This window comes from Nematolebias whitei, chromosome 17 (genome assembly GCF_014905685.2).
Source record: "Nematolebias whitei isolate Nwh7 chromosome 17, NemWhi1, whole genome shotgun sequence".
NCBI classification, from domain to species: Eukaryota; Metazoa; Chordata; class Actinopteri; order Cyprinodontiformes; family Rivulidae; genus Nematolebias; species Nematolebias whitei.
Genome location: NC_056514.1, coordinates 42,536,039 through 42,547,886, shown reverse-complemented (window position 1 = coordinate 42,547,886; position 11,848 = coordinate 42,536,039). Strand labels below are relative to the sequence as shown.

The 11,848-nt window shown below is 44.9% G+C and overlaps 1 protein-coding gene across 1 annotated transcript in view; it reads right to left on the bottom strand.

Moving 5' to 3' along the window:
• The window catches only part of LOC119423888 (rho GTPase-activating protein SYDE1), a 52,167-nt gene that overhangs the window by 12,415 nt on the left and 27,904 nt on the right, over positions 1 to 11,848 (bottom strand). Inside the window, exons 7-10 of the mRNA XM_037691313.1 lie at positions 10,173 to 10,292; positions 10,010 to 10,098; positions 9,765 to 9,902; positions 9,558 to 9,684 (exon numbers count right to left, since the gene is read on the bottom strand). Coding sequence (XP_037547241.1) covers positions 9,558 to 9,684; positions 9,765 to 9,902; positions 10,010 to 10,098; positions 10,173 to 10,292 — 474 coding nt within the window. The remainder of the gene's footprint in view (positions 1 to 9,557; positions 9,685 to 9,764; positions 9,903 to 10,009; positions 10,099 to 10,172; positions 10,293 to 11,848) is intronic.

The window sequence follows — 11,848 nt, the reverse complement described above, 5'->3', positions numbered from 1 at the left end:
GTTCCACAGATATTCCACATCTTTTCCACAAAAGCTGTTCCACAGATGTTTTTCCGCTGCTGAACAGATATTCCACAGCTGTTCCATAGATGTTCCACAGCTGTTCTGCAAAAGCTGTTCCTCAGCTGTTGCACAGATGTTCCACAAAAGCTGTTCTACATATGTTCCTCAGCTGTTCCACAGCTGCTGCACAGATATTCCAAAGTTATTCCATAGTTGTTCCACAAAAGCTGTCCCATAGCTTTTCCACAAGCTATTCCACAGAAGTCCCACAGATGTTTCTCAGATGTTCCACAAAATTTGTTCCACAAAAGCTATTCCACTGATATTCCACAGAAGTTCACTTCACCACTTGCTCAAGCCGAGATCGGATGCTTCCCTCTCTCTCCGCTTTGCTGCTCTGTCTGTCTGTGAAACTGCTTCTGAGACTCTGAGACTCTCTTGCATTTCTTCCGAACCATAATTATGGACTTGTTCTGACCAGTTGGTCCCTCAACTCAATTTACAACATTTCTTCAAGAGAAGACAGGCTTTAGGCGAGCCGATTTACCCTGTTGGCACGTACGCAGCTGGATATCTCATCGACTGGAAGATTTGATGATGTGTCTATCTCTGCTGCCAACTGTGGATTTAAGGACGCATTTTTAATTGGATTCACGATAACTGGATCCTGCTTTTTGGATTCAGCTGGTGCTGGTTTTTATCTACAATCAAGGAAGTCGTCAGCAGCAAATTTGGACCCGATCACGCTGCTTGCCTTTATGATAGTTTGGTTTCATGTCTCGAGTACCTGGACTCAAATGCTTTGGGCAGAATGGATCAGATCTTGGGGATTTTTACTCAGACATGTTCCATCAGTGTGGTCATGTTATTTTGGACATTTCGGAACCGAGTGGACCAACACAGACTCAAGGTTGATGTCATTAAGTTCTGCCTGTCCCCAAAACAACTGTGTGTTTATCTAAATTTTGGTCGCCTTGGTGTCCTTGAAGGCCACCTTATCTGAATTTCGCCTGGAGAAAATGTGATCTGACGCTCACCACCCCCTCCCTGAGGAATTTCCAACTGATAACCAGATGAAACCCCGCTGAAAAAACTTTGTGTCATCATTTCAGGACTCTTGGATACTCAGGGGTTATCCTTGGCCATACCTTGAGAATGTTTATGGATCTCACGGAGGACATTGACTGATTACAGTGACCTTGAGAGCATCTGTAGGCGTTGTTGACCGCTCTCGTCTCTTCCTTCTTCCTGCTCTTCTCTATTGCAGAATGTCTACGTAAATATGTGCTTGTTTGTGCGAGGTGTTTTTTCAATATTAGGGGTTTTTCTCAGCCAAGAAAAAAGTCTGATAGGAATTTTTTTCGCCTCCAACTCCTACATGTGTCCAATTAACCACTGTTTTTGTCTGTCCAAACAGGTCTCACTTGTAAATGAGTCTTCGAGGCGCAATGTGATTTATCTGTTTAAATAAAGGTTGAATGAAAAAGTTCCATAGATATTCCTCAGATGTTCCACAAAAGCTGTTACGGATGTTTGTCAAATGTTCCACAGAATTTGTTCCACAGATGTTTCACAGCTGTTCCACAAAACCTGTTCCACATATGTTACTCAGCTCTTCTACATATGCTGTGCAGATGTTCTATAGCTGTTCCACAGATGTTCCTCAGCTGTTCTGCAGCTGTTGCACAGACGTTTCACAGCTGTTCCACAACTTTTCCACAAAAGCTGTTCCACAGATGTTCCTCTGCTGTTCCACAACAGCTGTTCCACAACTGTTTCAAAAAAGCTGTTCCACAAATGTTGTTCTAGATGTTCTACAGCTGTTGCACAGACATTCCACAGCTGTTCCACAACAGCTGTTTGTCAGGACTGTATTGAGATGTAGTGTTCCATGTAGAGTTTATGGGAGTGGTTGCAAAGGAGAATCAGTGTGACGACAGGTTTTTTCAGGTCTCTCCATGCTGAGCATCATTTTGTAACATTAAGACACAGATGCTGACTCACTCTAGGTTAAAAGCCAATGAAAAAAAACGTGTTTTTCAACGAGTTTTAAAAACAGAAAGTGACGGGGCCTGCCTGACATCCAGTGGCAGCTCATTCCACAATTTAGGAGCCAGAGCTGAAAAGGCTCTGTCTCCTCTGGATTTATAAAAAGTTTTCGGGACTGCTAAAAGCATCTGGTCAGAGGATCTAAGAGCACGTGATGGCATGTAAAGGTGAAGCAGTTCAGACAAATAAGAGGGACTAAGACCGTTCAAAGACTTAAAAACAAACAATAGAACTTTAAAATGAATTTGAAACTGGACAGGAAGCCAGTGAAGGGACATCAGAACTGGAGTGATGTGCTCACGCCTGCCTGTACCAGTCAAAAATCATGCAGCAGCATTTTGTACCAGCTGTAACCGTAAGAGCGAGGCCTGGCTAACTCCTATCAACAGAGAGTTGCAATAATCCAGGCGTGAAGTAAAGTAAAGCGTGAAGTAATAAAAGCGTGGATTACTGTCTCTAAGTGGTGTCTAGAAAGGAGGGGCTTGATTTTTGACAGGCGCCTCAGCTGAAAAAAAAGAGGACTTAACCACATTGTTGACATGGCAGTCAAGTTTCAGGCAGGGGCCCATTTTCACTCCTAAATTTGTCAAAATGGATTTTTCATGTGGGGCCAAAGAGGAAAAATCCAAGGTGGAGAAACTGCTAGGGCCACAGGATCTAAAGACCATAACCTCAGTCTTTTTTTTCATTAAAATGGAGGAAATTAAGTGCCCCCCATCCTCTAATGTCATCAAGACAGTCCAGGAGAGCCTGAGTGGAGCCATTTTGTTTCAAAGGGAAGTAGACTTGACAGTCATCTGCATATAAATGAAACTGTACACCATGCTTTCTGAAAATAGAACCCAGTGGCAGAAGGTAAAGAGAAAACAAGAAAGAACAAAGAATAGAGCCCTGGGGTACCTCCCAGGGGAGGGCAGCAGAAGCAGAGGTAAAATTATCCATCATCACACTGAAACTTCTATCAGAAAGGTAGGACCTAAACCACTGCAGAGCTGAGCGAGTGATGCCCACCCACTACTCCAGTCTGGAGATGAGAATGTTATGGTCAACTGTGTCGAAAGCAGCTGTTAAATCTAAAAGCACAAGTAAATCACAGTTTCCAGAATCCAGTGCTAAAAATATGTCATTTAAAAACCCTTAAAATAGCAGATTCAGTGCTGTGGTACATTTTAAAACCAGACTGGAAGACCTTAAAAATTTTAAATTCATCCAAAAATGCCTTCAGCTGCATGTAAACAACTTTTTTCCAAAATTTTGGATATAAAGGGTAACTCGGAGATTGGCCTAAAGTTTGGCAAAGATGATGGCTCAAGGCCAGGTTTTTTCAACAATGGCTGCACCACAGCATGTCTAAAATTGCTTGGTACCACACTAGACATCAAACTGCTGTTGATCACATTTAAGATAAAGGAGCCAACAGTAGAAAATACCTCCTTAAGAAAATATGGAGGAACAACATCAAGGGGAGAACCCCATGATTTCATACTGGTGACAAGTTTCTCTAGATAGGAGAGGGAAATAGCCTCCAAATGATCAAAAACAGCAGGACAGGGGACTGGGATGGAAGGGTCAATGGATGGAAAAGAGATACAAACCCTAGTGTTAATAACCTTGTCCAAGAAGAAATGAAGAAACTTATCACAAAATTCTTTGGATGCTTCAAGAGGGACCGGTTCATGTGCACTGAGGACAGTGTTGATTGTATTATAAAGAACACGGTGGTTGTGAGAGTTAGCAGCAGTAATGTCAGAGACATATATTACTCTGGCTGTTTTCACAGCTCGTTGATATCGACGCCAACTCTCTCTCAGTATATCAAAAGAGACTTGGAGTCTGTCCTTTCTCCACTTGCGTTCATTTCTCCTGCATTCCTGTCTAATGGGACAGATATGGTCACTCACCATGGGTCTGATCTTGGCTTTGATCACCTGGTTTTAATCGGGGCCACATCATTCAATACAGTATTGCATAAAGAATCAAAATATAAGGAAAGCTACTCAGTGCTGAGAGACAGAGAGCTGTGACTCTAAACGATTAAAGACAGTGCAGAAATGGACAGCAGAGGTCGAGTTAAAAACACGGCAGCATCGAGCAGGAGCACAGGACTTAACAGGTTTAGAAACAGGAATAAAATCAAATAAAACAGGCATGTGGTCTGAAAACAATGCACTACCAATTTCCAAGTTAAAAATTGATAAACCACAAGATAAAACAAGGTCCAGGGTGTGTGTACGTTCATGGGTTGGGCCCTTCACTGACTGAGTGAGGCCAAAAACATCCACTACATCTAAGAAATCCTTCACCAGCGGCTTTCCAGTGCAACACACGTGAATATTAAAATCTCAAGAATTAAAATTTGCTCATATTTGGATGTAAAATCACCCAAGAAATCAGAAAAGTCCCGTATGAAGTCCTTATTATACTTAGGAGGCCGGTAGATGATGGCGTACAGAAGCGGAGGAGCGCAGCCCAACTCAAACCCGGTCAGTTCAAAGGTAGAAAACGCAGTTGGGAGGGACAGCTGCTTACAGTCAAAACTTGATTTATAAATAATCGCCAAACCTCCTCCATGAACCAAGGACCTTGGGGTATTAAAATATGAGCAACCTTGGGGTAATAGTTCTGAAAAAACACTGGACTCACCCAGAGAAATCCAAGTCTCAGTCATGCAGAGAAAGTCCAAACCCTGGGACGAATAAAAATCCTTTAGGATAAAAGTTTTGTTTGTACCAGATCTTGCGTTTACCAGACCTATCCTGATGGGAACCGAGTCCAGCGAAGCAGAAGGTGTAATCCGTGCAAGGTGTCGCAGATTTCTGAGGATGGCAATGCGCCAGTGCAGATGTGGAGGAGTGAGACGTGGAGGAAAGAAACGTTGATCCGAGTCGACAACAGGTACCAGCCAGGAATCAACAGGGTCCAAGGAGCGCCGAGAAGCATAAAGTCCAGGGACTGATCCAAGCTGGGAGAGGAAGATTCTCAGCAATTTTGCCAAACCAGTCCTCAGCCTCACCAAGAGCCCGCCGCGTTTACCTTGACACCGGTGATGCCTTCACTGGCGAGGAGGGTGTGGTGCCCGACACAGGTAAGATGGAACTCCGGCCAACAGCGGGGGCAAAGAATCGTGCTTTTCATGACAGCGATATAAAACTTTTGCAGTAGGCAGACGAAGCCCCAAAAGGGTTTGGCAATCATACACCAGTAGAGAGTTCACATCAGAAAAACAGCACAGAAACAACAATAAAAACAGAGAGTGGTAGACGACTCGCCAAACACACTGGCGCCATCTTGCCACACCCCAGTTATCTCCAAAGGCTGCCTGTCTATGATTATTTATTATTTTTTTATTAACTTTTATTTAACCAGGCAAATCCCATTGAGTTCACAGATCTCTTTTGCAAGGGAGGCCTGGACCTGAAGGCAGTCTAACATGCATGTTTTTGGTCTGTGGGAGGAAACCGGAGTACCCAGAGAAAACCCATGCAAGCACGAGAAGAACATGCAAACTCCACACTGAAAGTTCCCAGGTCCAACCGGGGATTTAGCCCAGGACCTTCTTGCTGTGAGGCAACAGTTCTAACTACTGAGTCATTGTGGTACTTGCATCTGAGGGTCTGATTCAGGCTGGTTCTAATAAAGTCAAGGGGAGAGAAAGGCCCTGGTAAGTTTCTATCAAACTAATGCTGCCATTTCAAGAAGTTCGACAGGTCACAAGTGAGTCAGGATGAGGCATGAAGACATTCTCTACTTGTAATGTATGGACTCTGTAGTAGGGGTGCAGAAAAAAAATGATTTGTTAAAGAATCTAGATTTTTAGTCCTGGCGATTCTAAATCGATTCTAAAAGCCCCAAAATCAATTTTTAAATGTGTTTAAGTTGTATTCTTTTCCGCTCCTACTCCTGAGCATACTGCATATCGCATTACGTGTCCACCCGTCAACGTAGAATTTGGACTTGTAGGCCACTATACAGCAAGATAGAAACGATTCGTTTTTCATCTGAAAGACTTCTTCAGTCTGAGGAGCTGTATTCAGCTCAGTCTTTTGAATAGAACCTTCTCGGAGTGGATCAACTAGTTTGCTGCTGACAACCAAAAACAGCTGCTCACATGATCAAGAAGGACCATCAGCCTAACAATGGATCATTAGCACCCTGACGGCTGTTTGCTATTCACAGGGTGATACTAGCAATTTATGACCATTTCAATAAAAAAATCATTACTGAATCGAAAATCGTTTCTGAATGAAAAAAATCAATTTTGAAATGAATTGTGACACAACAAAATCGGAATCGAATTGAATCACTAGACACAGAGATTTGCACCCCTACTCTATGGGTCTCACTGTTCTCCAAAGCTTTGGAATAAATTTCATGAATTCTAAACCTAATCATCTGTGAATGACTTTTTTCCTATGAGAATTGATAAATTAATTATTTTTGTTTTTCTTTAGTTGGTTGATTGGTTGATGACTCACACCTCTGGGAGAGCTTTACCCGCATCCCAGCTGAGGTGGGGGACATTGAGTCAGAGTGAGCCATGTTCCGTGCCTCGCTTGTTGTAGTTGCCTTGAGCTGTGGCCACAAGGTTGTTGGTGCTTCTTGCGGTGGCCATCCACAAACTCGGTGGTGGACACCCTGGGTTAGGGAGACTGTCAAGCTGAATAAGTTGTAAATGGTAAATGGACTGTACTTATATAGCGCCTTTCTATCTTATTTCAAGATACTCAAAGCGCATTACACTATAATCTTTGTCCTCATTTACCCATTCATACTGTACTCTACTAGATCTCTACAAAGCTAATAGAACAAATCATTCTAATCAATCAACCTTTATTTATACAGGTAAATCCCATTGAGCCTCGAGGACTCATTTACAAGAGAGACCTGATTTCAACAAAGAAAGATGACAACAATGGACAACAGCAACAACAATAAGCAGTTATAAAAACTCATACTACAGTTTTTTTTGTTTTTTTTTACAAATAGGATGGCTAAAAGGAAAAAGGTAACAAAACAAAAAACAGCTAGATTCCAAGACAAATGTAGAAAACTAAAAACAGGAACATGTCTGCATTGGACCCTGCCAGGAGTCCAACAGATTCTTAAAGACACTTAGAGAGGTCAAGGTCGAGAGCTTCATTGGGAGATTCTAATGAGACTAATCAGAGCTTTATCACATTCATACACTGATGGGAAACACATCAGAGGCAACGAGGGGTTCAGTGACTTGCCCAGGGACACTTCAGCTTGTGACTGCTGGTGGATTCGAACCCCCAACTCTCACATTGGAGGATGACTGCTCTAAACACTCAGCCACAGCCCCCCCCAAATAAGGAGTCCTATTGGGCCTTGTTGGCCAGTGGGATTCCGTAGGCAGCTGAGGAGTACTGGAGGGCCAAGCGGTGTGCAGTCTTGGCAGTTGCTGAGGCAAAAGCTCGGATGTGAGAGGAGTTCGCCGAGACCTTGGATAGAGATTCGGTCGGCTCCGAGGAGATTCTGGCAAACCATCAGGTGGCTGAGGAGGGGAAAGCAGCACTTTACTAACACTGTGTTCAGTGAAGGTGGGGTGCTGTTGAACTCAACCAGTGATGTCGTCAGGAGGTGGAAGGAATACTTCTCGGCCCTTCTCAATCTCACTAGCACGTTTTCCATTGAGGAAGCCGAGTCGGGGGACTTTGGGGTTGATCCATCCATAACTGTGGCTGAGGTCACCATGGTAGTTAAAAAAGTCAGAGTCAGCAGGGCTCCGGGAGTGGATGAGATTCACCCTGATTTCCTTAAGGCTCTGGATGTTGTGAGGCTGTCTTGGCTGACACGCCTTTGCAATGTTGCGTGGACATCGAGGGCAGTGCCACTGGATTGGCAGACTGGGGTGGTGTTCCCCTCTTCAAAAAGGGGGACCGAAGGGTGTGCTCCAATTATAGGGGCATCACTCTCCTTAGCCTCCCTGTTAAGGTATATTCAGGGGTACTGGAGAAGCGAGTCCGATCGTTTGTTCCTCCTGGATCTGAGGTTCAACTATGTGGGTTCCGTCCTGGCCATGGAACACTGGATCAGCTCTTTACCCTCACTAGGGTCCTTGAGGGGTCATGGGAGTTTGCCCATCCAGTCTACATGTGTTTTGTGGACTTGGAGAAGGCATTTGACCATGTTCCTTGGGGTACACTGAGTGCTCCGTGAGTATGGGATTGGAGACCCGTTGTTACGGGCTGTTCAATCCCTATACAAGTGGTGCGAGTGTTTGGTTTGCATTACCGGCAGTAAGTCGGACACCTTCGGGGTGGGAGTTGGACTCCGCCAGGGCTGCCCGTTGTCACAGATTCTGTTCATAACTTTTATGGACAGAATTTCTCGGTGCGGCCAGCTGGCGGAGGGTTTCCGGATCGGTGGCCTCAGGATTCCATCTCTGCTCTTTGCAAATGATGTGGTTCTGTTGGCGTCATCATGCCATGATCTTCAGCTCTCACTGGAGTGGTTCGCAGCCGAGTATGTAGTGGCTGGGATGAGAATCAGCACCTCCAAATCTGAATCCATGGTCCTCAACCGAAAAAGTGTGGATTGCTCTCTTCAGGTCGAGGTTCTTCCTCAAGTGGAGGAATTCAAGTATCTCGGGATTTTGTTCGCGAGTGAGGGAAGAATGGAATGTGAGATTGACAGACGGATTGGTGCAGCATCTGCAGTATTGCAGACTCTGTACTGGTCCGTTGTGGTTAAAAGAGAGCTGAACTGTAAGGCAAAGCTCTCTGTTTACCAGTCCATCTACGTTCATACCCTCACCTATGGTCATGAGCCCTGGGTAGTGACCGAAAGAATGAGATCACAAATACATACGGTTGAAATGAGTTTTCTCCGCAGGGTAGCTGGTTTCTCTCTGAGAGCTAGGGTGAGAAGTTCAGTTATCCGGGAGAGACTCAGAGTAGAACCACTAGTCCTTCATGTCAAAAGGAGCCAGTTGAGGTGGTTCGGGCATCTGGTAAGGGTGCCCCCATGGCGCCTCCCAAGGGAGTTGCTTCAGGCATGTCCAACTGGGAGGAGACCCCGGGGAAGACCCAGGGTATGCTGGATAGATTATGCCTCTCGGTTGGCCTGGGAATGCCTTGGAATCCTCCCAGAAAAGCTGGAAGAGGTGGCTGTGGAAAAAGATGTCTGGGCCTCCCTGCTCAAGCTGCTGCCCCAGCGACCCGATTTCGGAATAAGCGGAACATAATGGATGGATGGTTGATTGAATAGTTGATTGGCTGGTTAGTTATTTTAGCCAATTTGTTGATTATTTGATTTATGAAAGCGAAGCTGAGTCAACAAAAGCAAATTTCTTGATATATCACCTTCATAAGTCTCTGAGCTGAGTGGTTTAACTGAACCAAGGAACCAGAACTCTTATTTCACCCTCACCATTAATGAAGGTGAAATATGAATGACTGATATCAATAATCAATCAAGTCTCCTCCACAGACCTGGATAGGATTCATACTAATGCTGAGAACAAAGATGAAAAAGTCACAAACCTGTGATGACATTGATGTCGGGGTAGAGGTCCTCTGAGAGACAGACACTGGAACTGTTCCTTTCAAACCAGTCTCTGAGCTCCTTCTTCACGGCAGCAGATCCACAGAGTCTGTACAGACCTACCACCTGACAGAGATCACCAACACCCACTTCAGTAATGTGTTGAGCTAAACAAGCTGTCAGGGTGACCATTTGTTTCTTCCCACCTTCAGCCCTCGCCGTTCTATTTCTGCCACACTTTTCTGGATCAACAGGGGAACCAAAGTGTCCGATCTTTCTTTCTTCACCAGTCGGTGCAGATCAACCCCAAACACATTTGAAGGTATTGCTGCATCCTCACCCTTCTGCCAAAACCAGGACATTCTAGTTGTAAGGACTCCTAGAAACTCTATGAGAAGCAGCACAGCTTCTAGTAACAAGATTTGATATAATATTTGGAGTTTTTGTTTACCTGTGTGTACCATTTTTCCTGCAGAGTCAGTTTGACATAAAGAAGTCCTCTGGGTTCCAGCTTCACACAGAGCTGCTGAGTCCGGCTCCCTGAGACAGAATCTACTTTGATGATTTCTTACATCACTTGTTTATCCGAATACTACCGCACATCAGTAACAAACCTTTAAAGAGTGGTGGGATGGAGACCTCACCCAGAGAGCACACTCGGTTTTTGTTTTGACCATCTGAAGGAGGACTCTGGTCATTCTCGGGTTTAGCTCCTCGAGCAGCTAATGGACAGCCTGCAGAAACAGAGAAGCACAAAGGGATCTCAACCAAAAATAAGCTTAATGGCACGGTAGGGGGTCTGACCAAAATTTTCTAGCCCAAGATTATTCAATAGACATCTTGAGGGGCAAATACGACCCTTTTAAAAATTTTGTTGGCCCCACAGAGCTACTGAATTTCCATACAGATTTGTCTGAATATATTATGCTACGACCAGTGGTGGACTGGCCATCGGGAGCACTTGCATCTACTCTGCAGACTTGAAGGCATGTCACTTCATAACTTTATGCACTATTATTGGGCGGTTAATATCAGATCTCTTCTATTCTGTCTGGGACCCCCATCCTTTTCTTAATACCTTCTTCTTTCCTCATGGTTTTCTTCCATTTTCTTATCTAAATGATAAGGGCAGTGCTTCAGAGCGAAGGTGCAGCCTCCGTGCACCTCTGTCTATCCTTGCTTTCTTTGGACGGCTGCACTGAAATGTATTTTGTTGTGCTTAACACATCCGCCTTCAACACCATGATCCCCCAAACCCCGATGGACAAACTATCCACACTAGCACTAAGCCCCACCATTTGCAACTGGGTACAAGACTTTTTAACATACAGACCACAGTTAGTGAGGATCCACAACTTCTCCTCCTCCACCATAACCCTCAGCACTGGCTCTCCTCAGGGATGTGTGTTGAGCCCCCTCCTGTTTACTCTGCTCACGTATGATTGTGCAGCTACCCATCCAGGCTGTCACATTGTAAAGTTTGCAGATGATACAGCGGTGGTGGGATGCATCACAAACAATGATGAGTCCAGCTACAGGCAAGAGGTGGAACACTTGGAGAGTTGGTGCAGAGAATAACCTTCACATCAGTGTGAAGAAGACAAAGGAGATGATTTTGGACTTCAGAAGGAACAAAAACATCTACACCCCCCTGAACATAAGAGGATCTGCGGTGGAAGTGGTCTCTAGCTACAAGTACTTGGGTGTACACATAAATGACAACCTCAGTGGAGCAACAACACCACCAGCCTGACCAAGAAAGCTCATCAGAGACTCTACTTCCTCAGACGGCTGAGGCGAGCTGGTCTGGGAAGCTCAGTCCTCACCTCCTTCTACAGGTGTGCAGTGGAGAACATCCTGTGCTCCAGCATCAACGTGTGGCATGGAGGCTGCACAGCTGCAGAAAGAAAAGCTTTGCAGAGAGTGGTGAAGGCTGCACAGAAGTCTGTCAGAATCAGCCTCCCCACCATCACAGACATCTACACCTCCAGATGCAGGAAGAGGGCCACCTGCATCATGAAGGACCCCACTCACCCAGCACACACACTTTTTGCCGCACTCTCCTCAGGAAGGAGGTTAAGGAGCATTAAGTGTAGAACCACTAGACTGAGGAACAGCTTCTACCCTGAGGCTGTTAGACTCATGAATCTCTAACTAGAATAATCACTGTGAAAAACCATATCATGTTGCTGCTGATCTGTTTCATGTTGCTGCTGATCTGTTTCAATGTTGATGTATTCATACGTGCACATCCGCTCACACAGACTCATGTTCATGTTTGTGCTGATGT